The sequence below is a fragment of the Aotus nancymaae genome, unplaced genomic scaffold, assembly GCF_030222135.1.
Source record: "Aotus nancymaae isolate 86718 unplaced genomic scaffold, 86718_ANA_hifiasm-v0.15.2.pri h1tg000011l, whole genome shotgun sequence".
Taxonomy (NCBI): domain Eukaryota; kingdom Metazoa; phylum Chordata; class Mammalia; order Primates; family Aotidae; genus Aotus; species Aotus nancymaae.
The window spans coordinates 51,315,089-51,338,123 of record NW_026988422.1 but is presented as its reverse complement, the minus strand read 5'-3'; the positions used below and the strand labels follow the sequence as shown (position 1 = coordinate 51,338,123).

Below are 23,035 nucleotides of genomic sequence, written 5' to 3'. Positions count from 1 at the left end.
GTGTCCACTGGAGAGCTGTTTGGTGTGGGGAAACCCCTCCACGCCCACCCCATATCTGGTCACAGAAGTGTTCTGCTTTGAGTGTGACAGCAGAAGGAAAAAACTTTTTTTCCTTTACAGGGAGATTCGGAAGAGGGATAAGGAAAAGGAGAGTGGGGGTAAAAAAACAGAGGTAGTGTTTGCCTGGGTGCTTTCTGGCTCCAGTCTTAGATTCCAGGCCAAGGAGATGATGCGGGGGCGGGGGAGAGAGATCTGGTTTTTAGGTTCCAGTCAGAGAGGCAGAGACTCAATCCTGCAAGTCCGGCTTACCTTAAATAGTTATAGGAAAGAAGAGAAAATGATACAAAGGGAATTTCCTGCCAGTAGCCTCTTTGGGAAGTGAATCCTGCGTGCACGAAAACCGATGTGGCTTTTGAGACTGCCGGCACATTGTAGAAAGAAGGCGTTGTCATTCACTGACCTGAACCTGCACTTGGCCCCTTGCCCACGTAGGAGCCTGCGATGTTTCCCCTTATGCCTGGAATGCTCTGTTCCTGCCCCAGCCTTCCTTGCATGATGTTGGACATGTCTTCTGTATTGTCCAGACCCAGGCCACTCACTCTGTCTTTCTTCACACTCTGGTTGTGCAATGGCTCCTGGAGATGGGAGAGAGGAGAGTGAGCACCCTCCTTGCTTCCTTCACCTGCAGAGACAGCCTTGCCTGTAGTAAACCAACATGTATGGTGCTTTGTGGGAGACAGCCTATCTGTGATGGTGGCTTAGAAATTAGAGAACAACACAAGACATTGCTATGTTTGATTAATAACGCTGGATGTCTCAGTTGCCCAAGAATTTAAATGTAGCTGAGCCCTTCTCCACCTTGCCTGTCCATCCATCAGCAGAAATTCTATGATTTCAAGGAATTCATTGTGTGGTGGAGGAAACAGACACAGAGAAGGAATTTTAAGATGGGACTGCGTTTCTATTGAAGGATGGTGAGAGCCCGCTGGGAACATCAGTGATGGAATGACCTGGAGGCTGTGGAATGACATCGCAAAGGAGTGAGGCAGGAGCAGGTCTGGAAGGAGTTAGAGTGGTGGCTGCAGAGGAAGGCAGGAGAGGTGACAGGGCTTGAAATAGGGCGGTGGTCTCTGCGTCTTCACGCTCCCAGCAGCGTCTCAGGCATATTGACGAGAAGCTGCATGGACAAACTCAGTTGTAAGTTTGCAGAATAAGCGGCTTACTTGGAGTGGACTAAGTAGATTACACTGACTTGAAGACCCTTGCGTGCAGACATGTGCATTAAGGATGAGATTTGGGTGGGAAGCAGTTTGAAGGCACACCGTATGGGAATAGGGTGATTCTGGAGGCTGAGGACTGGGATTTGAATCAAATGTTTGGATTTGGCTAAATCTCTTAATGTCCTGAACCCTCTATGTTTTCATTTCTAAAATAGAGGTGACCATTTCTGCCCTCCCTGCCCCACAGGAGTCCTGAAAAATCATGAGAGATGATTTAAGTTCTATCCATATGTTAGTTGCTATAAAGGCTCAACATTCATTCATATGCTACAAGAATCTCTGGTTTAGGTCCTGCCGTCCACAAAGGAGCCGCATGTCCTCTGTCCCCTGGGACCTACTCTTGGGGAATAGGGAGTGTCAGTGAGGCCTAGGGACAGCTTAGGCACTTGGAGGAAGAGGTGCGACACCATCATCTCGTCCTCCCTGCAACTAAGTTTTTCCTGGGGAAAAAGCCTGCAGACCAGGAAGCCGGAGGTGTCTAGTGGAACGCTGCCCCCAGTAGGAACCTGTTCTGAGTGCTGGGGCTTCATCTGCCAGGGCTGCACCCCAGCAGGCAGTGGGCTTCCAGAGCTGGCTGCAGTAACCAGCAGGCTGTGCTGGCAGGATGTGGTCTTTGGTTTCTGTTTCTGTTTCTGTTTTAGTTCTGACTTGTGCCGTGGATGTAGCTGAGGGGCCAGGGTCAGGGGAAGTGCCCAAAGGTGGGATTGAACTCCCCACAGGCACAGGGTCCTGGTCGTGCTGGTGGAGAGGGAGGCCTGGAGGGTTCGGACATGCCCTGTTAAAGCCCTTTCCTCAAGGTGATAGGTACGTGCCAAAGTGACCTCTGTCCGCCATCTGGCAGGCTGGGAGAAGTGGGGAAGACGGACAGGTCTGGGAGAATTGGAGGGTCCCCTTTGGAGGAGCTGGGGATGGGGAGGCAAGGCTGAGCACAGCAGCCCACTGTGATGTTCTCAGTGCAGAGGCCCTGAGGGGAATCCCAGGGGAGGCACCCCCAGAAAGCACATGTGCACACAGTGAGTTTCAGGTCCCTTACTCCTGCCCTTTCACTTCTCCTTGGCTGCCCGCCTGCTTCACAAGTTGTCAGCTTGAGCAAAGGCTCAAGTGGCTTCTACTCAGAAAGCCTGGGGGTCAGAGGGGAGGGAGGAAGGTTGGCGTGGGCATTAGCATAGGCCAGCACCTCTGGTCCATCCTGCCTGGTCATCCACGGGGGAGTGCCAGCTCCCACCCCCTGCCACATACTGTTCTCAGCTTCTGAGTGGCTGGGCTGTCCTAGAGGGCCATGCTGGGCCTGAGTGCTGTCCTTGGACATACTCAGATGATGCTATATCCAGGGGGTTTTCAGAGAAGCTTTAGCACTTTCATATTAAAACAAAAAATGTTGGAATCTCCATTAAATAGTCAAGTCTTAGGGATTTTATTTTGAGATTGAGTTTCGCTCTTGTTGCCCAGGCTGGAGTGCAGTGGCGCAATCTCGGCTCACCACAACCTCTGCCTCCTGGGTTCAAGAGATTCTCCTGCCTCAGCCTCCCGAGTAGCTGGGATTACAGGCATGAGCCACCATATTGGCTAATTTTGTATTTTTAGCAAAAATGGGGTTTCTCCATGTTGGTCAGGCTGGTCTCGAACTCCCAGCCTCAGGTGATCCACCTGCCTTGGCCTTACAAAGTGCTGGGATTACAGGCATGAACCACTGCACCAGCCAAGTCTTAGGGATATTATTAAAAATGTGTACATGGCTGGCCAGGCACAGTGGCTCATACCTGTAATCCTAGCACTTTGGGAGGCTGAGGTGGGAGGACTGGCCAAGAGTTTGAGACCAGCCTGGTCAACATAGCAAGACTTGTCTTTATTTGATTTTTTTTTTTTTTAAGTACATTATAAAGTAATGTAAAGGGCAAAGGGCATTATAAAGTAAGATTTGTATTTGCTTGTAGCCAGTTACTGATGTTCACAGGAAGGGCCTCCACCATAATAATGGTAAAATAATAAAACAAGATGAATAGATGAGAAGTAGAATTGCACATAGGAAGGTTTTGCACACATTTTGTTTTTCTGCACGTATGCTTGTTCTCTGCTCTCAAAATGCTGAAACAAATGTCCCACATTGTCTGCCTTCCATGAGGTTCTGACCGCCCTAGAGAACAGATGTACTCACTACAGGGTGAAGGTGAGAATGTAATTTGAAGCTGAATGAGAATGGAGCTAGATTCTAAAATTATATCCCCTCTCAGAGTCACAAGTGTGTGCACATTCAGGCAAGAAGCCCTAAGTCCTAACCCCCCACATGTGGATTGTCCAGGACCATCCCAGACTCTTGTGGCTGGATTAATCAGACCTGAGCAAACCAGATGCAGAGAGGAGGGGGCAGGTTGCAGGAGAGGGGCCCTGGTGGCCAGGGCGGGAGGAGTGTCTGGTGCTGAGCCCAGAGCCCAGGCCCTTGCAGTGTTTGCCTTGGATCTGCTGGGGGCAGTTTAAGCTAATAAAGGCCTCCTCGTTTATTCCCAGGGACACATGGAAGCTGCCAGCCAACCAGCCAAGGATCAGCTGAGCCCTAGGGCTGATGCTTGTCTACATTGCTGACAATGGCACCAAGGTCCAGCCAAAAAGGTTAACCCGGGACACTCCTGGACAGTGATCCTGATGTCTGTTCTGAGCTGCGCACTCAAGGGTGTGATAAGTGAGTATGTTACAAGCACCCAGGGGATCACCAGCCTAGCGATCCTGCCTGCTCGGCATCTCATCAGCACGGGCACGAGTCTGGACATTCTAGTTCTGAGTCTGTTTCCCATCCTCTGGTTCTGCAGTGGGAGGGCAATGTCAAGCAATATTGGGCCATCACATGCTGAAGCTGTCTTATGGCCACGTGGCCTCTGAAAACCAGGCCAGACCCAGTATGTTAGTTCGTTTTCATGCTGCTGATAAAGACATACCTGAGACTGGGTAATTATACAGAAAAAGAAGTTTAATGGACTCACAGTTTCACATGGATGGGGAGGCATGGAGGAATCACAATCATGGTGGAAGGCAAGGAGGAGCAAGTCACATCTTACATAAATGGCGACAGGCAAAGAGAGAGAGCTTGTGCAGTGAAACTCCTTCCTTATCAGATTGGCCAGGCATGGTGGCTCACACCTGTAATCCAGCACTTTGGGAGGCCGAGGTGGGTGGATCACAAGGGCAAGAGATCGAGACCATCCTGGCCTACATGGTGAAACCCTGTCTCTACTAAAAATACAAAAATTAGCTGGGTGTGGTGGCACATGCTTATAGTCCCAGCTACTCAGGAGGCTGAGGCAGGAGAATTGCTTGAACCTGTGAGCCGAGATTGTGCCACTGCACTCCAGCCTGGTGACACAGCAAGACTCCATCTCAAAAATAAAAACAAAAAACAAAAGAAACCCATCAGATCTCATGAGACTTATTCACTATCACAATAATAGCATGGGAAAGACCTGGCCCCATGAGTCAGTTACCTCCTACCCAGTTCCTCCCACAATATATGGGAATTCAAGACGAGATTTGGGTGGGGACAGAGCCAAACCGTATCACCCAGATTGCCTGACGTGAGTGAAGTGAGCACCCACACCTGGGAGACAGTGTCTACTTTGGCCGTTGGGCTTCAGATCTGTATAGTGTGCATCACTGTGCATCACCTGGGACTGGACTCTGCCCAGAAGCCATGAGCAATGCATGTGGTGTTGGTCTAGGAGGCCTTGAGTAGGGCATCCAGGGCCCTGGGAAGTGAGGAGATTTGTGAGTCTTAATTGCCATAAGAGTGAGCACCAGGGGATCCGGAGGAGCAGGTCCTCTTGCTTTTGCCGCATGTCAGCAGCAGCATCTCCTCCTCATCAAGACAAGCTCAAGGTAGGGTGAGAGGCTCCTAGCTTCACAGCCCTGCCTGTCCTCACAGGCCTTTCTTTCCAGCCTCAGCCCCTGGCTTTTCCTTGATGATGCCTTTAAAAATGACAATTGGCTGCTTTCCCAACCCCCAGAGGCCTGTCTGGCCTGAAGGCTGTTATGTCTGTGCAGGGCCCGCAGCTGGTGGGATCAGAGGCCTGCAGGAAGGAAGCTCCCCGGAAGGCATGGCAGGCAGAGCTGAGTTTTTGTAATCTTGAACAAACAAGCTTTTTTAGGAGTTCCTAGGCTGGTCCATGGGAGCCCAGAGCTTCAGATTCCATGCAGGAGTTTGCAGGGAGTGGAAGAGGGGTAATCAGGTCTTCCTACACTTTAGGTAGATCTTGACTCTCCTAGTTGAGAGTTTACAATTCAGAGCCAGAACTGTTTTCCACTCAGCCTAGGCTTGCAAAATCAGTTTGACTGGAGTGTTTTTCAGGAAGTGTGTTCTTGAGTTGATTTGTAGCCAGGGTGGTGTGAGCAAGGCTAGGCTGTAGGAGGCGGGGTGGGGAAGGGGGTTGAGGGTAGAGAGATGGCCATGGATGCCTCTGTGGGAATGTGGTGACTCAGATGGAAGACACCACATGACACATCTCCCCGGAGCAATCTATGCCATCAGGCTTAAGACTGTTGGACCGTTTGGTTCAGTGATTCCACTTCTGCAATTATTCATTAAGAAATCTTATTAAGAAATAGTACCAGAGAGCAAAGGGCTGAATTCTTCTGTTACAGGCATTAAGGTACTTCCTGTTGTGTCATCTGTAGTAGTAGAAATGGGAAACAATTGTTCCCTTTGGACACCTAGGTTAAGTAAATTACAGTTTTCCACTTGGTGGAATAGTTAGTACACAGCCATTATAATAATGAGTACAGAGGCTATATAACAACTTGGACAGATAGTTATGACAAGTGAAAATGGCAGGTTGCAGAATAAGTATATTATGGTGACTTATAAAATACACACATAGGAAAATATTGCAAGGGAGAAATGATCATCGCTGCTAGTTTGGAATTATGAATGCTTTTTTTTTCTTTATTAGAAATGAGGTCTCGCTATGTTGCCCAGTCTGGTCTCAAACTCCTGGGCTCAAGCAGTCCTCCTGCCTCAGCCTCCCAAAATGCTGGGATTACAGGCGTGAGCCACCATACCCAGCCTATGAATGCTTTTTCTATGATGCACATATTGGCTTTTTTAAAAATAAAATTTAATTTGGATGACTATACAACATACCATTAATAGCGACTTTCTCTAAAATGTATTTGCTTTCTTTTTTTTTTTTTTTTTTTTGAGACAGAGCCTTGCTCTGTCACCAGGCTGGAGTACAGTGGCGCAACCTCAGCTTACTGCAACCTCCACCTCCTGGTTTCAAGAGATTCTCCTGCCTCAGCCTCCCAAGTTGTTCACCCAAACCCTGCTTGTGAAGCTGTCCATTGCTCTCCAAACTCTGTCCTCCAGCATTCAGTCTTGCTCACACTCTCCTCCTCTTCAACCCACCCTGAATTTCTGTTCCTGGGCTGTCCTATCTTCATGTCACAGGCCTCGGGACAGTTTTGCGCCTCAGGACAGGCACATGCCACCATGCCCAGCTAATTTTTGTATTTTTAGTAGAGGCAGGGGTTCACCATGTTGGCCAGGCTGGTCTCGAACTCCTGACCTCGTGATCTGCCCGCCTCGGCCTCCCAAATTATGGGGATTACAGGCGTGAGCCACCACGCCCCACCTGGAACTTTTGCTTTCTATGTCATTCTGTAATGTTTAAATTTCAGCTGTGAGCACATGTTACTTTTATACTCAGAAAAAATTTTTAAATGCTAAAATTAAACATTTTAGATGGCTATATTTCTCAAGAAAGGAGGGAAGAGAAGCTGAGGCAGCTAGCTGCTTATAATGGCCCTCATCAGTGTTTAAGGGCCTGAGCCTGTTTGGGTCCATTCATCCATCCATTCATTCCGGAAGTATTACTAGATACTATTGCCAGGCACTACTCTAGGCACTGATTACACAGCAGTGAACAAGACAGTGCCCCTGCCCTTATGAAGCTTGCATTCTAGTTGAGGAGAGACAGATCATCATTAAGTAGCAACATATCAGAAAGTGAAAGTGCTATGTAGAAAATAAAATGAAATGATGTGAGTGACAAAGAGGCTATTTTGGGTTGTGGAATCAAAAGTCCCTGAGATGTGACAGCTGAGCTGAGACCTGAATGGTAACAGAGAGGCAGCCACGTGCAGGTCTGGGATGCCAACCTGCCAGCCCCCCTGTGCAGGACATCCTTTGCTTCCTGAGCCCCAGGGACCTCTATGTCAGAACTGACTCCATACCCCAACCTCACTCATCCTGCTCTGCCTCCTGCTGGGCTTTGCTTGGTATCCAAGGCCCCCTAAAATCCTCTGTGTGGACTGTTGCTCCTGACACTCTAGCTGTTGCACCTTTGGGTAGCAGGCCCCCTACTCTTGGCTGGTGTCTCCATGGCAGGGCTGGGCCATCTGAGACTCCCAGGAGCACTGGGGTGGGCTAGCAGTCAGGGGGCCTCTGGGTTGTGTGTGTCCTGGTGAGGGGCCTTTGAATGGCACATGCCTTGAGGCCTGAGGGTTGCTTGCTGTCATGGTCCTGTGACTGTGTCAGCTTTGACCTGGAGGGCCTCTGTGTGGATCCTGAGGAACAGGCTGGGAGCCTTTGGGAGCTCTGACACCCAGTTGGGAAGTTTGTTAATGACCCACCTAGAAGTTCACAACCTTCTCCTTGCTTTCTGTTGTCTCTCCACATACCATCCCAGCCTTCCAGAAGCAGAAACTCAGAAAATTGTAGTGCCTCAGAGGAGCCTGTAGTCAGCCTCAGGGGAAGTGCAGTGTGCTGATTAGGTGCGAAGACTTGAGTCAGATTTGTGGGGTTTGAATCCCAGCCTTGACTTTTATAGTTATAAGAATGTAGGCTTGGCCAGGCTTGGTGGCTCACGCCTGTAATACTAGCACTTTGGGAGGCTGAGGCAGGCGGATCACTTGAGGTCAGGAGTTCAAGACCAGCCTGGCCAACATGGCAAAACCCCATCTCTACTAAAAATACAAAAAAAAATCAGCTGGGCATGGTGGCTACTCGGGAGGCTGAGGCAGGAGAATCACTTGAACTTGGGTGGCAGAGGTTGCGGTGAGCCAAGATCATGCCACTGCACTCCAGCTGGGGCAACAGAGCAAGACTCTATCAAAAAAAAAAAAGAATGTAGGCTCTTTCTGCCTTACTTTCCCCATCTGTAAAATGGGCTTGAGGATTTTTTGAGTTAATACATGGAAATACTGAGAAGAGCACGTGGTTATTATTATTATTGTGACTTGGGAGATGGAGGGAGGACTCCATCAAGGCCTGCAGTGTCACTGATCCCTGGGGCTTTCCTGGAGGGTGCCCACAGCACGAGGGTGGAATTCTGTGGCATGTGCACCAGCCAGTGGCTACAGGAGTTTTCCTCCACTTGCTTCCCTTCTGGCCCTGAGCAAGCCCTGTTTTCCTCCCTGCTAACTTCATGACCACAGGGGACGTTCAGGGAGGTTTCTGCCCTTTCCTTATTGAAGCCACTCACCTTCAGCACAGAGCCACCCAGGGACTCCTGAAGCTGTCCGCCACTGCCTTGTCCTCAGGGGCCTCCTAGAAGGGCTGTGGGTCTTCCCAGAACATGGAACTGTAGTGACAGGGGTCCCTGGTGATGGGGAGCGAGGCTTGGGAAGTGAGTGGGGTGAAAGCGGAAGGCCTGCCCAGGCGGGTTGCATGGGAGGGGAATCCTGATTTCCTGGCAAGATGCTTCTCTGGACAGAAATTCCCAGAGTCATTGTGTTGTGGCACCTTAGCCCCCAGAAACAAGATGGGGGTTTGTGACAAAACCAAGGGCAGTCATTCCATCTGGTTTTGCCTTCAGCCTGTCTTAGACTTTTTTTTTTTTTAATGTACTTTGGGCTCTGGGGTATATGTGCACATCCTGCATCCTGCAGGATTGTTGCATAGGTACATACATGCCATGGTGGTTTGCTGTCTCCATCCCCCGCCGCCGCATCATGCTACCTGACTTCAAACTATACTACAAGGCTACAATAATCAAAACAGCATGGTACTGGTACCAAAACATCCTTAGACTTTTATAGCAGTCTCTTTACCCCCTCTCAGCTGCTGGTGGTGTCCCCTGCCACCCTATGGAACAGCTCAGCAGGCTCGGAGAGCAGCCGGTGAGATGCTCTTAGCAAGCAGGGCTCTGAAAGCCAGCTCCCCCTCCCCATCACCTGTTCCCTCGGAGGGGTAGTTCCCGGATCTCACAAATCACCTTGAGTCCTGGCCCTTCACTGGGACTGTGTTTGCCCAGGCCCTTTCATCAGGTATGCAGACTCTTGGATTTGAGTGTTGTTTACCCAAACCCTGCTTGTGAAGCTGTCCATTGCTCTCCAAACTGTGTCCTCCAGCATTCAGTCTTGCTCACACTCTCCTCCTCTTCAATCCACCCTGAATTTCTTTCTTTCTTTCTTTTTTTTAAGAGACAGGGTCTTGCTCATTGTCCATGCTGGAGTGCAGTGGCACAATCATAGCCCACTGTAGCATTGAACTCTTGAGTTCAATGAATCCTCCTGCCTTCAAATCTGGGACTACAGGCACATACATCAAACCAGGTTGCTTTTTTTTTTTCTAGAGATGGGGGTCTCACTATGTCACCCAGGCTGGTCTCAAACTCCTGGCCTCAAGCTATTCTCCCACCTCGGTCTCCGAAGATGCTGGGACTACAGGCATGAATTCCATCCACTCTTCTGTTCAGCAACTTGCTGTCTCTCACCCTAGGTTTCTCTCTCCCTTTGACAGCTACCTCTTTCATCTTGCTTCTGCTCCGAGGGTTTTGGGGTCTAATTCTCCCAAGTTACCTGCTGGGGTTGGGGAAGAGACTGGACCTTCCCATCTGTTACCAGCGGGAAACCATTCTGGGCCGTCCCAGAGAGATCAGAGGCAAGAAGAGCAAGGTTTAAAGTCAGCCTCAAGGCTAAGCGGCTGGCCTGAGTGATGAGATCCATACAGTCATGTCAGGCTGCTGCAGGAGAGCCCCTGGAAGTGAGGTTCCCCTTCCTTCAGCCTGGGCCCTGGGGGCTGGGAGAGCCAGGGGTGTATGTGCAGGTCACGGGGCCTGAGTCAGGGCAGGAGGTTCGGCCGTCTCTGCATCCTTGCACTGTGCCATCTGTCTCAAGCCCTCAGCCTGCCTCAGTGTGTTCCCCTGGAGCCTGGGTCTGTTCTCTCCTGCCTGGGGGAGGCATAGGATAAAATGAGGGGGTGACAGGCTGTGTCTCTTTCAGTCTACCCTCTTTTCAAGCCTCCCCCTCGGGCTGGCTCTGAGACCCTTCCTCTTCCATTCATCCCTCAGTAGCCACAGGGAAGCTGGAGGCTCAGGTTCACTCTCTCCGGCTGTCTGTGGGAGTTTTGTTCTCCTGAGGGCCGTATGTGGGAGTATTGTTGCCACTGGATTTCTTGGCTCCCTAGCTTGGTGTTCAGGGTGGGGATGAAGACCTAACCTGCTGGACAGGAAGGGCTTTCCTAGAGACTGCCAAGAGCAGAGGCACAGCCACCCTGCATCAGGTAGGAAGTGGCATAAAAGCAGGAAGGGCTGTCTAGAAGCCTGGCTCTGTGCTGGAAATGACAGCTGCCCTTTCTGGAGCCTTGGCTGTGTTCTAAGTGGTGTATATGTACTGGCTCATTCATCCTCACAACAGCATTCTGTGGTCGTTACTTTCATTATCCTCAATTTACCTACAAGGACCCTTAGGCATAGGGTGATCGAGTAGCCTCCATTAGGTCCCACAGATGGAAAGCATCAGCCAGGATTCCAACCTAGGCAGTTAGAATCATCTGGGGCCCCTGAGCTAAACCAGCTGGCCATATTCAGACCTGTGAGGCATGCTTCTTGTTGGAATACCCAGGAGGGAAGAACCCGCATTAATTTGCGTGAGTTCGGGTTTCTTTGGGTTCATTTGCTTAGCAAATTCATTGAACACCTTCTATATATGAGGTATGAACATGGTGAATACATATTCATTTCACAAGCAATTTTAAGATGAAATTTTAGTTTTATAAAAGTTATACATGCTTGTTAGGAAAAAAGAGTATGATGAAAAATATTCAAAAAATCACGATATCACCATCCAGAGATGATTGTTTGATTTTTTTGTATATGTGCACTATGCATGGCTTTGCAGAATCAAAGTTAGGTTGAATATTCAGTTTTGAATCCTGCTTTTTTCTCTTACCACTTATTAAACAAGCATTCCTCAGGAGGCTGCTGGTGCTGGCCTTCAGATGAATCCAGCAAAGCAGAATGCTCACTGTCACCACAGAGAAGGGAGGGTGCAGAAGTCAACAGACAGCTCTGGAGTCAGGGTGCTTAGGAAAGTCCTCACAGAGGAGGAGCTGGGTCTTAAAGGAGGATTATGGGTTCACCAGTCCTGAGAGGGGCCCAGGTAGCAAAAATAGCAAGGTGGAAATCTGGAGGACAGGATCAGAGGCAGGGACAAGCTGTCAAGGGCTTTGCCAGCTGTCCCCAGGGGTTTGAGCTTTATTTACCCTGTAGATGTTGAAGATCCACTCATAGGCTTTAAGTGGCAAGAAAGGTTGGATTTGTACTTTAGAAAGGTTGCGTTTTTTTCTACACACTCTTTCGTCCTGTGTTGACTGAATTAGAAGGAAGAAGGCAAAGCTGGGAGACCTTTGGAGTCATCCAGGTGAGACATGATGAGTGCCTGAACCAGAGCAGTGGTAGCAATGAGAAGAGGAATGAAGAGGAGAGGATAGATCCCAAAGATATTTAAGAGGTAGAAAGGGTGGGTGTTAGTGGCTGACTTGGTGGCTTTCCCTTAGCCAGTGGGATGTTGGTGGGCATGCCTTAACCAGGGTCTTGAGTCACACTCATGCAGCTGGGCTTGCTCACCTTTGTGCCTCTGCCCTTGCCATGAGAAGAATATGCCCAGGCAAGTCCTTTGGGCCCCAGAGGAGGATGAGAGACAGGTGGAGTGGAGCTACATTGCCCCAGCCGTCTGCCAACCACAGACACGTGAGCTGTAATAGTAGATGGTATTTGTTTTAGGCCAGGGTTTTGGGGATGATTTGTTATGTGGCAACTGCTAACTAAGAAATGCCTTTATTCTGGTCTTGAATGCTTTCTGTGTGCCGGGCTTTGTGCCAGGCACTGAGAATACTGTGCTGAACCAGGCAGGCAAGACCTTCACTGTCAGGAACTCATGTTAGGGTGGGGATGTCGCAGAGGAAGCCAGAGTGACTTTGAGGCCTCTGGTTCTAACTGGGTGCATGGTGGTACTATTAATTGGGGTGGGGGTCTTAGGAGGGAAACAGGTTTTGGGGAAAAGATAATGGGTTTGATTTTATTTATTTTTTAGAGACAGGGTCTCACTGCACTGCCTAGGCTGGTCTCAAACTCAAGAGTTCTGGACTTGAGCGATCCTCTTGCCTCGGTCTCCCAAAGTTCTAGGATTAAGGCATGAGCCACGACACCTGCCCATGAGTTTGTGGGACATTAGTGGGAGCTGCCTAGGGAAGAGCAGGAGCTGTACGTGCAGCACACAGGAAAGAGGTCTGGCTGGGGACTGGAATTCTCAACATAATATAATAGAAGATAACCTGTACCAAAGGGAGTGAGACAGAGTAACTGCTGTAGAAATTCAGAGGAGGAAGAGAGGACTTGGGACCTGGGAAGATGAAAGAGATTTTGTTCTGAAGGTAATCTGTAAGCAGGTTTATACTCACGGAATTGAGAGGAGAAAGGCACACCCCATAGAATGAACAGGACCTGCAAAGGCATGGAGATGAAAGACAGGAAGAGCTGGATTGTGAGGAAAAGGCTGAAGAGTCAATCGGGGTGAGGTCATGAAGAATCTTGAATGGCAGGCCAAGGATGCTGTTGTGTTCCATTAGGAAATAGGGAGCTATAGAGCATTTTTGAGCAGGGGAGTGGCATTCAGTACATATGTCTAATAGATGGGCAGTCATGTGCAGTGGGGTAAGTTTTGAAGTAGAAAGCAAGAGATATTGGTTCTAGTCTAAGTCATTTACTGGTCCTGGGATATGGGGCAAATGATGTCTGCTCTCTGAGCTCCAACTGTCTCACTCCAAAAAAATGGGAATAAAGTTATCTGACATTCATGTGAATCTTAATTATGTAAGAACATGACAAACTATGAATGAAGTGCTTGGAAGACCACACAGCAATGCACAAGGATGGGTAGGTATTAATGTGACCAGGACTGCTTCAGCTGAAATGTGAGGCTGGGATTCCCAGACAGGTGTCCATATTGCAGATTCATGTCCTTAACCTCAGTCTCTTCTCCCACCTTGGAGAGGGGATGGACAGAGATGTGAAGTCTCTGGCAGCTGGCAGAGCTGGGATTCATGTTCTCAAGCCCTACCTTCCCATTCTTGATGCACTCACATGCCACCCTTTACATGACAGGACATGTCATTTAGAGAGGGCCTGCCCAGGAGAGGCCTATATTAAGGCCACAAAGCACCAGCCTGTGCAACAGTCACTGTCCTCAAGGAGTTCACAGGCTAGTTGGATCATGAGGGCACATTCTTAAAAAAGCCATTGGGGTGGCACCTGATAATGGGCCAGATGAGTGGTGCAGACAGTTGCTGGTGGAGGGCGAGGAGAAAGTAGAGAGAAGCAGCATGGGAGCCGGGCCTTGAAGACTGGTGGGGTTTCAAAGAGGGGAAGGGAAGGGAGTCAGAAGGGCAGAGGAGGACTCTTTCCTGTGTCAATCCATTGGTTTCCCCTCAACACTGAAACCAAACACTAAAACCCCATTTAATGGAGCAAAGACAAATGTGACCACAATGAGAGAACCACCTCACACCCATTAGGATGGCCATTATAAAAACAAAACAGAAAATAACTAGTGTTTGGGGCGGATGTGGAGAAATTGGAAGCCTCGTGCATTGCTGATGGAGAATGTAAAATGGTTGTGACCACTGTGGAAAACAGCGCAGCGGTTCCTCAGAAAGCTAACTATAGAATTACCATAGGATCCAGCATTTCCACTTCTGGGTATGTACTTGAAAGAGTTGAAAGCAGGGATTCAAACAGACCTTTGTACACCCGTGTTCACAGCGGCCTTATTCACAGTAGCGAAAAGGTAGAAGCAACCCAGGTGTCCATCAATGGATGAAAGGATAAACAAAATATGGTGATATATACAATGGAGTATGATTCAGCCTTTAAAAGGAAGGAAATGCTGACATGTGCTGCCACATGGATGAAACTTAACAACGTTACGCTAAGTGAAAGCTAAGCTGGTTATGCTAAGCCAGTCACAAAAGGACGGTGTTTGTATGATTCCACTTATATGAGGCATCCAGAGTAGTCAAATTCACAGAGACAGAAAGTAAAATGGTGGTTGCCAGGGGCTGGGGGTTTGGGGAATGGGATTTTGTATTTAATGGATACCAAGTTTCAGTTTGGGACAATGAAAAAATTCTGGAGATGGTTGCTGGTGATAGTTGCACAACAATGTGAATGTACTTACCGCCACTGAGTTGTACACTTAAAAATGGTTTAAAAAATGCCATGCACACACACAAGGACAAATGTGATGAGTCACTTACATCTCAGAAATACGAGTGACGTGGAACTGTTTGAGAAGTGGGGGAAGAAATGGGGTCCCCAGTGGATAGGCCTGCTGAGAAATCAGCAAGTAGCCTCAAAATGGGGAGGATTGGTGGACCAGGACAGCAGACTCTTCAACTGACCACAGATAATCCAAAAAAGCTGCAGGGAGTATAGACACCTCCCTCTAAGTAGCATTTGGGTGGAGTTGGAGAGGCAGTCAGCGGGGTGGGTAGGTTGTTCTGGTCTTTTATTTTTATTTTTTTTGAGAGGGAGTCTTGCTCTCTTGCCCAGGCTGGAGTGCAATGGCGCCACCTCGGCTCACTGCAACTTCTGCCTCGTGGGTTCAAGTGATTCTCCTGCCTCAGCCTCCCAAGTAAGGGATTACAAGCGTGCATCACCACACCTGGCTAATTTTTGTATTTTTAGTAGAGACGGGGTTTCACCATGTTGACCAGGGGGGTCTCAAACTCCTGACCTCAAGTAATCTGCCCGCCTCAGCCTCCCAAAGTGATGGGATTACAGGCGTGAGCCACCGCGTCCGGCCCTCACCCGTCTCTCTTGTGCCCACCTGCAGCCAGCCCCAGTCGGCGCCATGGCGTCTGCCGAACCCCTGACGGCGCTGTCCCGCTGGTACCTGTACGCCATCCACGGCTACTTCTGCGAGGTGATGTTCACGGCGGCCTGGGAGTTCGTGGTGAACTTGAACTGGAAGTTCCCAGGGGTCACGAGCGTGTGGGCCCTCTTCATCTACGGCACCTCCATACTCATCGTGGAGCGCATGTACCTGCGGCTGCGCGGTCGCTGCCCGCTGCTCCTGCGCTGCCTCATCTACACGCTCTGGACCTACCTGTGGGAGTTCACCACCGGCTTCATCCTGCGCCAGTTCAACGCCTGCCCCTGGGACTACTCCCAGTTCGACTTTGACTTCATGGGCCTCATCACCCTGGAGTACGCCGTGCCCTGGTTCTGCGGGGCCCTCATCATGGAGCAGTTCATCATCCGCAACACCCTCCGCCTCCGCTTTGACAAGGACGCCGAGCCCGGGGAGCCCAGTGGCGCCCTAGCTCTGGCCAACGGCCACGTCAAGACTGACTGAGTAGGGAGCGGGTGGGGGGCCTGGGGATCTCTCATGGAACTCGTGGACCAAGAGACCAAGCTGGTGAGGTTGCCCCATCCATGCTGCGCAAGCCCTGCCTTGGCCAGGCCTCACCGGTGTAGGGCACGCACAGCCCCCTAACCTCCGCGGAGGGAGGTGGTCAGGTGTTGGGGGATGGGGTGTGGAGGTCGCAGCGGGACATTTGGAAGGGTCCACGGATCCTGGCCCAGCTCAGAGGCTGGCGCCGGGAGGCCTGTGCCTGAGCAGCGATGGACTATGTAGTTGACTTTGGAAGCAGCAGGCCCTGTCCTGGCTAAGGGACGATGAGAATGGGGCTGCAGGTGGGAGACAAGGCCTGACTTTCTTCCCTCCCATCTGGATTTAGTTGGGCTTTGGCTGGTTCCATTAGGCAATATTCAGGTGCTTGCTTGCAACCAATACCTCCCCAGGGGCCTGCTGAGCTGCAGCCGAGGAGAGACTGGGCAGCCAGGAGGCTACGTGGCCGCAACGCTGGTCTGCAAGGGCTGGGAGACCCTTCCTTGGCTCCTCTCCCCTCCCCCAGGGCCTTGCGCTGCTCCCTTGGCCTTCTGGGGCCCCCGTGGTGCTGGATTCCCACCAACCTTGGGCTTTTGGAGGTTTCAATCCCCGTGTGTTCGGTGGCGTTTCCCCCTTTAGTCGCTTGTTTTCAAGGCCTTTACCACTAGCGGCTCTTTATCCATGTCAGTCACCACACCTGCCCCACCTCCCTCCCTAGGCAGCACAGGAGCTGGAGATGGAGCCCTGAGACACCCCCAACTCCCACCCCCTTGCAGCTTTACCTCCACTGTTCCTGCTGGCCTGAAGCCTGGGGAGTTCCTGAGTTGCGCCTCCCTGCCCCTGGTCTGGTGGGCTGTGTCAGTGGTCCCTTCTCATAGTGGCCCAGCTGAGAACAAATGATGCCCTCCAATGCACAGGCAGGCTGGGATAGGCCCTGTGGATCCACAATGGGGACCTAGAGGCAAGTCAGTTTGGTGGGGAAAAGGCAGAGTTCTAGGTCATCTATTCCCTGGCTGGTTTATGTCGAAGCCAGAACTGAGCAGTCTAGCTTTCTATGGGATGGAGGAGCCAGGTATCCAGCATTGGAGACTGATGGAGAATGAGAATAAGAAAGAGAGGAGAACCTTGTGGCTGTAGAAGGCTCTTGGAGCCTCCTTTGTGGCAGGGTATCAGTTCTAGCTCTGCCATAGCCCCAGCCCTGTAGCAAAACCTCAGGGCTGCCCCTCTCCCCAGACTCCTCCCAGCAAGGCTGCCCCTCTGAGCTTACTCCTTCAACAGTATTAACCCTGCCACACTCATGGGCATTGGCACCTTGGTTCCCCTGCCCCACTTTGCCCAATGACAGGTCCATTGCTGGCAGTGGACAGGTGACATACTCCAGCCTACTTGGCTCTGACCTTCACTCTCCAAGGGGAAGGGTCCTTTAGAAAGGGGCCCATCTCATGGTACATGGTCTCTTCTTCACCACACTAGGACTCTTAGGTAGAAATTAGCCTTTCCCTTTTTATGGATCATTACAAAGTGATGATAACACTTGTGGAGAGAATGTCCTCTTCCCTGCTGGCTGTCCTGCCCAGACTGTGCAGATAGCACGACCCAGGTTGCAGGGTGTGGTGGGGTGGGCCACAGTTGTGTCCTAGGTCTGGAGAAAAGCGTGCAGACTCTGCCTTTGGCAGGATTTTCTGCAGTTAGTCCTGTCCAGAGCAGAATGAAGGGTGTTTCCTAGCCTATTTCCCGGGCAGCCTCCTCAAATCCAGGGATTAACTACTTTCTTCAGGGGCCAGCCCTCCTTTTGATTGTATTTTGGCCCCAATTCCAGGGCTTTGGGGGTTACAGAGAATCAGACTTCTGGTGAAAGTAGATTGTTTTCCGTCTGTAGGTGGAGAAAATTCCAGGAGAATATTGTCTGGCTTCCTTGTTCTCTCTGGGCAATTGTCTCCTCGGTTCTCTCCCCAACTCCATGTTGTCTGTCTCCCAGCACCCTTTCAGGCCTTCCATGTGGGCTCCTAGACCCCACTACCCGCCTTTACACCCCCATTCCACAACTGAGTCCAGTGACCAGCTATTCTCAGCCAGAGCAAGCCCTTGAATGGTCTACCAGGTCTTGCTGCTCCAGATGTTGCCTTGTGGGCATTCCCTGGCACCATTTACTCTCTGGGTCCTATAAGCTCCCAAGTGCAGGAGGTCCTGGGGTACACCTGCGTGCCTGGCAACATCCAGCATTATGTTTCTGCTCCATCTAGGTGTCCTATTGCTCCAACTGCCCTTCATAGGGCATCAAACCTCCAGCAAAGGAAGGCAACAACCCATGACCTGACCACAGGATCTATGGGTTCAGATCTCACCAGGGATAGCCCAGAATTCAACTCTTGCTTTTTTGGGTATCAGGGCCCCAATCCCTTAGTGCCCAGGGACTCAAAGTTTGGAATAATCCCAGCCCTGCCAAGCATTAGGGTGCTGGTGGGGAGTGTTTGCCTGCTGTTCGTGAACCTCCAGTGTCCTGGGCCTCTCTCCACTGGACATGGCAGCATCTCTGAGTTACAGATTGCAATGTGCTGCCCTGCATGGTTGAACTGCTTCTGATGTATGCGAGGCATCCTGTCCCATGTGCCCTGTCCCCTCTTCAATGCCAGTGAGTCACAATGGCCTATGCTTATTCACAGCAATAATACCTAGGGAGTGCCCATGAGGCCCTTTTGTTCTGGTCCCTCACTCTGCATGGGTCTCCTGGGGAGGCAGCTGCTGAGTGGGTCAGTTCATGAGAACCTGCATTTATGAAGCCCTGGACTGTGTAGGCATTACCCTGGGATACAGACAGGTGAGAGGCCCAGCCCTTAGAGGAGCCATGGCAGGGAGCATGCCTTCCACCCTGGGGCCACCCAGACCTGGAGGAGCTGCAGGCCCCAGCTCTGCTAAAGGGCCTTTGAAGTGGGTGGGACCATCTCCCAGCTGGGCAGCTCTTGAGAAGGACACATGACGGTTTGTGCGCCCATTGCCTGCTCTGTGTCTCCATTGGTCCCTCTGTCTCTTCCTTTTCACATTTGTGCACATAAAATATACTGGTGTTTGTGTTCCAAGACTGGCTCTGGCCCATCTGTTTTTCATCTTTTGGAACCACTTTTCAAGGGCTGCTGGGGGCTAGGCCTTTTGCACCCTGGCATCATGCCCTCCTGAACCAAGAGGGCTGTTGGGTGGGTCCACCCTGTGGAGGGGGCAGGTGACACTCCCTGCAAATCCTTCTTACTGTCTCTGCTCTGTCTGGTAACCTGAAATCACCCACTGACCCCAATTCTCAGGTGGCATAATGAGATCCAGGCCTTACTTTGGTCCCATGCCCCCAGGCAGAGGGCAATCCCAGGCAGTATACAGGTTGGCTGCACCTGCCCATGGGACGAGCTCCTCCTGGAAACATCAGCCATGACCTGGGACATCTCATGGGGCAGGAGGGACCCCCAAAGACATAGAAGGCCAGAGCCCTTTACTTTGTATTACATTGAAAGTCATATTTTGAAGAAACAGCTCTGCACTCCTCTCTGGCAGCCCTGCTTTTTCTGAGAAGTGCATTTGGAGGGAGTAATCTCTCCCCCTTTATGTACCTCTGCTCCATTGAGCTTCCCTGCCTCCCACCACCACCAAGCCACTGCCCACTTTCCTACTTCCAGGAAGAGGATGGAGGATTCATAAGTTGCTCGGTCAGGCCGGGCGTGGTGGCTCACACCTGTAATCCCAGCACTTTGAGAGGCTGAGGTAGGAGGATTACTTGAGCCCAGGAGTTTGAGACCAGCCTGGGCAACATACAGAGAGGAACCATCTCTCCAGAAGAAAAAAACAATTAGCCAGGCATGGTGGCACACGCCTATAATTCCAGATACTGGGGAGCCTGAATCGGGAGGATCACATGAGCCCAGGAGTTGGAGGTTGCAGTGAGCTATGATTGCACCACTGTACTCTGGGCGACAGAGTGAGACCGTGTCTTGAAGTCGCTCAGTCATTTCAGCAAACACAAATGTCCTGGGCCCCCTGTCACAGCTGGATTATAGAACACCCACTGCTTTTCTGGATGGAGTAGGCAGTGAGCTTTCTAAATCATTGGGAAGGCCCTCTGCCTCCCTCACTCACTTGAAGGTTTTCATGTCTTTGACTGAAAGCTTTTTCCCTTTTGAAAATGAGCTAGCATAAATCTCCAGCAGTCATTTACATGTTAGCATAAACAAACATATAAGGTAGTTCCATTAGAACAAGATTTTATAGAAAGAAAGAGGCAAGCAAAGTGAAACAGGGTCTCCTTTATGGAGCTTCAGAGAAGAAGCAAGAGGCAAGTCCCTTGTTTGTGAGAAGACTGAGAGAGGCTGAGACTCCCCCCACCCCCCGGCTTTTTTTAGACGGAATCTCGCTCTGTCACCCAGGCTGGAGTCCAGTGGTGCGGTCTCAGCTCACTGCAACCTCCATCTCCCGGGTTCAAGTGATTCTCCTGCCTCAGCCTCCCAAGTAGCTGGGATGACAGGTGCGTGACACCACTCTTGGCTAATTTTTGTATTTTTAGTAGAGACGAGGTTTCTCTATGTTGGTCAGGCTGGTCTCGAACCCCTGACCTCAGGTGATCCACCTGCCTCAGCCTCCCAAAGTGCCAGCTACTTCCCCACTCTACTCAGTGGGTGCCTGCCTTTCCTGACACTTCGCTTCCTCACCTCCTCCGCCCCTCCCTCACCCAATCCATAGGGCACTAATAACACTGTTGAGAGAAATGCCCCAGGAGAGCTAACACTAAGCACTTCGGCCACATCTTCTGAAGTCTGCCCGGAGGTTGTGAAAGCCTAATGTTTACTGACAGTGAGTACATGACCGTAGCCTTCCCTGGTCTTCCTGGGTGCTTATCTGAGAAGGGTGCAATGTTTACACTGCCCTGGTACAACTAAGGGAGGGAAACAGAGGGAAAGGGAGTGACTGATTCCTCACACCGCAGATTAGAGGAGACAGGTTTTAAAAATTAAAACACTGGCCAGGCATGGTGGCTCACGCCTATATCTCAGCACTTTGGGAGGCCGAGGCGGGTGGATCACCTGAGGTTAGGAGCTTGAGACCAGCCTGGCCAACTTAGTGAAACCCCATCTCTACTAAAAATCCAAAAATTAGCTGGGTGTGGTAGCACGTGCCTGTAATCCTAGCTAATCGGGAGGCTGAGGCAGGAAAATAGCTTGAACCCAGAAGGCGGAAGTTGCAGTGAGCCGAGATCACACCATTGTACTCCAGCCTGGGCAACAGAGCAAGACTCCATCTAAAAAAAAAAAAGAAAGAAAGAAAAAAAATTGAAATAGCAGTTGCAGTTCCAAGGCTAGCCCCAGACCACTAGTACTGTGACCACGGCCGAGCACTGAGCTTGTGCCCTACACGCATGCTCTCATTTCTTTCCATTTCAGATGCCCACCAGTATTTCTCTATTTTACAGGAGAGGTCTGTTGGCAAAGAGTCTGCCACCCAGATTTACCACATTTCTCAGTAAAACACTCTTCTGTTCAATATAAACAGAGACCTTCCACGGGGGCAGGATTTGTGATGAGTCCAATGCCCCTTTGTACTTGATGAGTTTTTCTGGATGCCTTTGAGTCCAGCTCATATGGGTGCTGTTTGCAGTTAAATTAAAATGTTTGGGAATGGGAGGGAAGGGAGAGAGAAGGAGTTACAAGGAAGAAGGTGTAGGATGCCCTCTTAGCCAGGACTTAAGACAATTGGCACAAGCCTAGTGGAAGAGAGTTGTAAAATTGTGACCTCTAGCAATGCTGAGTTTAGCCTTGACACCCTCTCCCCTCTCTCCCTCCCTCCCACCCACAGCCTTCTTTTTGTCCTGGGCCTTTCTCTTTGTCCTATTTCCTTGTCTTGGGATGAAACCTGGGCCCCTGGTTGTCAGTGCCCTCAGAGTGCTTGAAACTACCTGCTGAAAAGTTTCTCCCAACAAGATAAGAACCTTCTGCAGGTGCCTTCTGAAAACGCAGATGGGCCTGAGAACTGACCTGTTGAACTCATCAACTCCTTATTAGATACCCACAGTGAACCAAGGACCAGGCTAGTTCCTGCAAGGCTGAAGATGTTGAAGGGAAGCCTATAACATTACAACGTTGACCAATCTTCCAAAAAAGAAGCTCCAACAGAGGACCCTGGCTGCCTACAGGGTTGGATAAGGATTCTTCCAGGAAGAGACACTTATCACACACCCAAAGGTCGATTACTGACACTTTCAGAGGTAGGCTGGAATCTTTTTTTTTTTTTTCTTGAGATGGGGTCCTGCTCTGTTGTCCAGGCTGGAGTGCAGTGGTGCAATCTCAGCTCACTGCAACCTCTGCCTCCTGGGTTCAGGCGATTCTCCTGCCTCAGCCTCCTAAATAGCTGGGATGACAGGCTGTGCCACCATGCCCAGCTATTTTTTTTTTTTTTTTGTATTTTTAGTAGAGATGGGGTTTTGCCATGTTGGCCAGGCTGGTCTCGACTTCCTGACCTCAGGTGATCCACCCATCTTGGCCTCCCGAAGTGCTGGGATTACAGGTGTGAGCCACTGCACCCGGCCTGGGCTGGAATCTAATGGTCCAGAAATGCAGACATTTACTGTACCCTGCAAGGTGCCTAGCTGGATACAGTGCTGAACAAAGCAAGCATGTAGTGGGTGCTTTAAGAAACTCTTGATGAGTGGCGTCTTAGTGAACCCACCCTAAAGGCCAGGCTGAGTGTTCCTGAACACCAGTTCTGAAAACCACCAGGCGCTTTTGAACTTGAAGCTAGGAATCTGGAATCTATTTAGACGACAACCATCCCTGTCATTTCTGTGCCCACCACCATAGAGCACTCACTGTCCTCCTCCCTCTTTCCAACCATTAATCCCTGCAGAGTCCTGCCAGCATTTCCCTCTTAGAGTCTTCTGGCCTTGGCCAAAGACCCAGCTCCACTGATCTGTCCATTGTTTCATTCTGGTTACATACTTTCTTGGTTTGGGCAAAGGTGGCCTTTTAGTACCAAACGGTACAGAGAAGGAGATCCACAGATGCTATAGTCTGGCTCTTTGCCTCTGTCACAATTACAGCTTCTAAACAGAAAGGAAGTTATCTGGTTTA

General features: G+C 50.4%; 1 protein-coding gene across 5 annotated transcripts in view; it reads left to right on the top strand.

Annotated features, from left to right (window-relative positions):
- The window catches only part of TMEM229B (transmembrane protein 229B), a 41,178-nt gene extending 22,166 nt beyond the window's left edge, over positions 1-19,012 (top strand). For 3 of the 5 annotated variants that reach the window (XM_012438015.2, XM_021675059.2, XM_021675058.2), the window contains exons 2-3: positions 3,786-3,957; positions 15,378-19,012. In XM_012438015.2, the coding sequence (XP_012293438.1) occupies positions 15,396-15,899 (504 nt within the window). In that variant the 5' untranslated portion in view covers positions 3,786-3,957; positions 15,378-15,395 and the 3' untranslated portion in view covers positions 15,900-19,012. Of the gene's footprint in view, positions 1-1,848; positions 2,085-3,785; positions 3,958-11,095; positions 11,907-15,377 lie in introns of those variants that run through there. The other 2 variants (XM_012438014.3, XM_012438013.3) reach the window with 2 other exon arrangements.
- The last annotated feature ends 4,023 nt before the right edge of the window (positions 19,013-23,035 follow it).